Source organism: Mizuhopecten yessoensis, unplaced genomic scaffold, assembly GCF_002113885.1.
Source record: "Mizuhopecten yessoensis strain PY_sf001 unplaced genomic scaffold, ASM211388v2 scaffold11101, whole genome shotgun sequence".
In the NCBI taxonomy this organism is placed as follows: Eukaryota; Metazoa; Mollusca; class Bivalvia; order Pectinida; family Pectinidae; genus Mizuhopecten; species Mizuhopecten yessoensis.
This window is the reverse complement of record NW_018408880.1, coordinates 2,111,519-2,116,362: the sequence shown is the minus strand read 5'-3', so window position 1 is coordinate 2,116,362 and position 4,844 is coordinate 2,111,519. Positions and strand designations below refer to the sequence as shown.

Sequence of the window (4,844 nt, the reverse complement as noted above, 5' to 3'; positions counted from 1 at the left end):
ACGTAGTGAATATTATTGACATTACATAGGCGATCACATGATCATAACAAGATAAACACCACTTCCGCTCTCTGGTTCCCTACCACGGCCCCTTCCCTGGACCCGCTCCCAAATTAATCCACTCGGAGGAAGGTCTAACTACGCGTCTGTCTTTGTGTATACGCTATCCTAATCTCCGGTACTATATATATTATGATTCAATAATAAATTATATAACTTGCCCACGACGGGACCCGGATCACAGATATATATAGAGTGCATATGTGTATGCGGTGTACATGGCATATGACATGGTATTAATTACTAGCACGTGCATATAATCTGCCCGCTGTTACTGCGAATGCAGTTTCAATATAATGTGTAACGGTACATATCCGTCTATTACGATTAGCGGTAGCTAGGCTCCTGTAATACAAATCTTATTAAGACTTATTAGTATTCATATAGAGCACGGTTTGGATTTAGTTTTATTTTGTTTAACGTCCTATTAACAGCTAAGGTCATTTAAGGGCGTGTGTTACTGCACGATTTCTCACCCCGACACGATTTCTCATTTTGGTGATCCGGTGTCGACCTCACTGAAACACCATGCCGGATGCACCCGACACAGCATTCCGCCCGGTTACATTATACTGACAACGCGTGAACCAGTTGTTGCCATTACTCTTACTTTTTCAGGACTTTGGCAGGTATGCTTTGGTATGTCCCGGCCTGGGGACAGAAGCTGTTGCCTTCCTTGCCTGGGCGAACGTAAAACATTGAAGCCAAAAGTGAGGTATTGCCAAAAAAAAGGCGTTAGGAAATAAAAGGAAGTTAGAAGTAGAGAGAAATATAAAGATCCCAACTATTACAATTGGTGCAGCAGATTTATTTTGGTCGCTTTTGTGTCCCCAATTAGAGGGCACGAAAGCAAATCACCAATTCTGCAGGGGTTCCTACATGATAAATTGTTGTGATCTGAGATCAAACAAAACGCAATTTCAATCGATTCAGTGTGTCCATATCGATAGAGGGTACAACAGAAAATGCTGCGTATGTCACAACATTTCTTGTTTCTTCATCCTTGGATTTTCTCATGATAGAATCCTAGTCCCTGTGTGCGCCACCTTGTGGACAATACGAGATTATTAGAGTAACGGAAACAAGCATACATGTGATCTCAGGGTAATAATTTGGTAAAAGGTAAAAATGAATCGCGCAGTAGCGCAACGAACCATTGACGACTTTGCTCTCAGAGTAGCTCTTAGATAATCTTAGAAGTATAGGTACCACGGCTTGTACTATTTAAATAGCTATAAAACCGCGAGCCTTTCATCAAATTTGATATTTTAAAGATTTGTATATTGCCCTTTTGAGAATGCTGAACGATTTCGAAGATGATCTCAAAAGATGGTCGGGTGGCGCAGTGGATAACGCACTCGCCCTTCACGGCCGGGGTTCTATCCCCGGATCGGACGGCGAAAAGGTACGGGTTCACCTGCCCGACCACATTGGTTTCATCCCACATTAAGACACCCAGCGCGCTACATCCAGGCCAACAAATGTGATATTTATAAATTGTAATAACTTGTTTCATAACTGTTGTAAACTAATAAAGTGTATTAAATATATTGAAAGTATACAACATATCCACTACTGAATATAGAATTCTTCTCATCGGATACACCCACAAGCAGTTGGTACTTAAAGCAGTGGGCAACACTCTGACATGATTCCATTGGTCAAGACCTTACATTGCTCAATCTTCCAATTATGACGTCAAGTAACAAAGTTTTGTGACGTCATCTTCCATTGTGACGTCATAGTCCACGGCTATTGTTTCTCAATTGGAAACAGGAACGAACGACGTATTCCCAAGAGAAGCATATGATTTCCTAGATATAATATCTGATCGTTGTCGGAGAAGATTCTCATGTTTATCTAACCCTCGTTAGTTAATTTTAAAACAGTAGAAGACACTCGGTGAACCTCGTGTCCTTATACAACTTGAAAATTAAGCGTGATAACCAAACATCACACGTTGAGGAACCTCTCTATTCAGTCTTTTCGTATTGCAGAGTTATCTGCTCTTGTGAGCAGGTATTGATTGTTACGTCATTAGTTTGTGTGAGAAAATTACGTCGTTTTCTCAAAAATGTATGACGTTACTCTCACAAACAAATGACGTAACAATCAATACCCTCTCACAAGAGCAGATAACGCTGCAATACGAAAAGAAGGAAAACATGTTATTGAATGTATTACCGTAATAATATATAACATTTATATAGAGCCATATTTAGCTTGCAAAATTACTTCAAGACACTTTACAACACATGAATAATAGTATCCCTACATTACCAACTTCGCTAATCCCGAACACATCATATAATTGATATGATTCCATCTTTAATTAAATGTACAATCCCTCTTCAATCATTTAAAGAATGTACTATTATTTGAATATAGAAATGGCGTTCACTACAGATATGTTACCTATATAAGCCCTATATAATCGCTCGAATTTAAATGATAATCGAAATGATATTGAAGCATCATCTTTTGAATTTCACTGCGTCTCTCTGCCGTTAATATTTATATATTGCTTATATCAAGAGAAATGAAATTAGGAGATCCGCCAGAGTGTGTTTTGGTGTGCAGAATAGCATGTGTATTAGATATTTTAACGAACCCCTGTGCTCGGAGTTCGATTTCATCCGTTTTGCGGCCATTGGTACCCAAAAAATAAGTACAACACAGGCTATACTATTATATATATGATATAGTTGATGTGCCGATTGTAACAAAATATTATGCTTTAATGAATACCACACTGTTAGCTACAATTGAATACATACGCTAATATTATCTTATGCTAAAGGACTAGAAATATATCTATAATTGAATTGTACTTAATTTACTATTACCACGGACTTAGACAAATCTAATCTAATTCCGTGCTATAACTTCTAAAATCATTTGAATATCTATATTAGCCTAGCTAGGTCTTCCTTTGAAAAAAATTGACAAACCACTATGAGTTTAACACAACGTAACGTTTTTTGTTGTTCCTTTTAATAACGTAAAATATATAACTGATGAAAATAAATGAAAAAAATCATCTGATATGACATAGGCCGATATCAGCTTATGTCCGTGGTTATGCAAGTTCGTTCTGGATATTGACCTAGTTACGCTACTGTTGCATCACCCTTAATCAATTTGGACATATTGTATATGATTCAGCGAGTCACATGACTATGAATCACACTCTTCACTCGGACAATGACAAAACACCGATCGCTTTGACCTGGATCCACCAGGCGATACATTCTCTTACGTCTGACCTTGTATTTTGTTTACAACCATACCTCCACGCAAATGCATGCGTCATAAGGAGGAATATTCCAGCTAATTTAGTTCTAAAAATAACCTATGACGATATTGAATAACCAATCAGAGTGGCTGATTCGTTGTTTTTGTTTGACTACCACACCGTCGAATACACAGCCCATAGATTGCGCAAAATTTTGTTAACCAAAATGGCTGTGTTTCGTAGGCACAACGAAATCGGATGACAGGTGAACATCTCAGCGATTTTAAGGAAGACTTGTCAAATTCGACTGCAGATCTGAAAGAGAAGGTAAGCTCGAAATAACCCATTTACCCTGTCCTGGTAGGCTGGTAGGTAAAAACCAAAACAGGAAGTTTTTCGATCTGAACAGCTGACCTTTCAGCTTGTTTACGTTTGTGTGTGCTGTTCTAGGAAACGTTACCGGACAGATTTCAGTCTTTTTGTGTGTTCTTGGATTTATTCTTAACGATAATTTTTCTAATAACATTGCTGGGTTGAATCCCTAACTTGTTAATGGATTAAACACAGTTCATTCAACTCGACCGACCTACTTTCGAATTCTCCATTTTGCATGGTTTGTTTACATCAAAGTGAAGCGATGACAGATACTATATTTAGTTCGGTAGAAACATCATGGCAGACAACTTAGCCTCAGGCCCAGTTTGTGGACAGATTTAAATACAACACCTGACATGTTTGCATCTGAATGGTATATGGCATTATTTCACTAATTTAAGAATAGTTATCTATCATTATATTTCGATAGAATGCTATCAATTCTCATCTTCTTCTCTTCTTCTTTATTTTACGGGGGCTCCATCAATGTTGATGTTTATGCCCTCGGGGGTCCTATTGCAGAGGCGTGAAAAAGGAGGTTATTTACAGTGATTAGTTCTTCCAAAGTCCATGCTATACAAAAGATGGACGCCTGTTATAGAGGACACTTGATATAGTGGACACTTCTTTAAATAGGATATCTGTTATTGTGGACACCTCTTTAAATAGGATATCAGTTATAGTGGACACCTCTATAGATAGGATAACTGTTATAGTGGACACCTCTATAGATAGGATAACTGTTATAGTGGACACCGCTATAAATAGGACACGTGTTATTGTGGACAGGTCAAGCTGTATATTGTCATGCGATACACATTACCACAGATACCTACTTATCTGAGTACATGTGTACTAATTCGAACTGTAGCCATTTCCTGCTCCTAGATTCTGATCATGACACACAGTAACCTACACTTTGACACGGACATTTACTATTATTTAGAATTTTTCTTGAATGAAGAACTTCCTATTCACTTATGGTACTTGATACTTTTGAAAGACTTTAACCATTGCACCTACATGTACTGTTAGCTTTTAAAATAGTGAAATCAAACTTAAGTTTTGATTTTTCAAAAATACTTATTCATGTGCATATCCAGGATTTAATCCAGTGGGGTCGAAGGGCAAAGCCTCAATGGCATGGGGCCTCCCCCCTTCCCCCTCCTACCCC

The 4,844-nt window shown here is 38.1% G+C and overlaps 1 protein-coding gene across 4 annotated transcripts in view; it reads left to right on the top strand.

The window, feature by feature from the left end:
- The window catches only part of LOC110465743 (cAMP-responsive element-binding protein-like 2), a 66,803-nt gene that overhangs the window by 10,106 nt on the left and 51,853 nt on the right, over positions 1-4,844 (top strand). The window contains exon 1 of one of the 4 annotated variants that reach the window (XM_021521772.1): positions 3,436-3,622. The exons of 1 other annotated variant lie outside the window; for it this stretch is intronic. In XM_021521772.1, the coding sequence (XP_021377447.1) occupies positions 3,554-3,622 (69 nt within the window). In that variant the 5' untranslated portion in view covers positions 3,436-3,553. Of the gene's footprint in view, positions 1-3,435; positions 3,623-3,656; positions 4,044-4,844 lie in introns of those variants that run through there. 2 more of the 4 variants (XM_021521775.1, XM_021521774.1) reach the window with 2 other exon arrangements.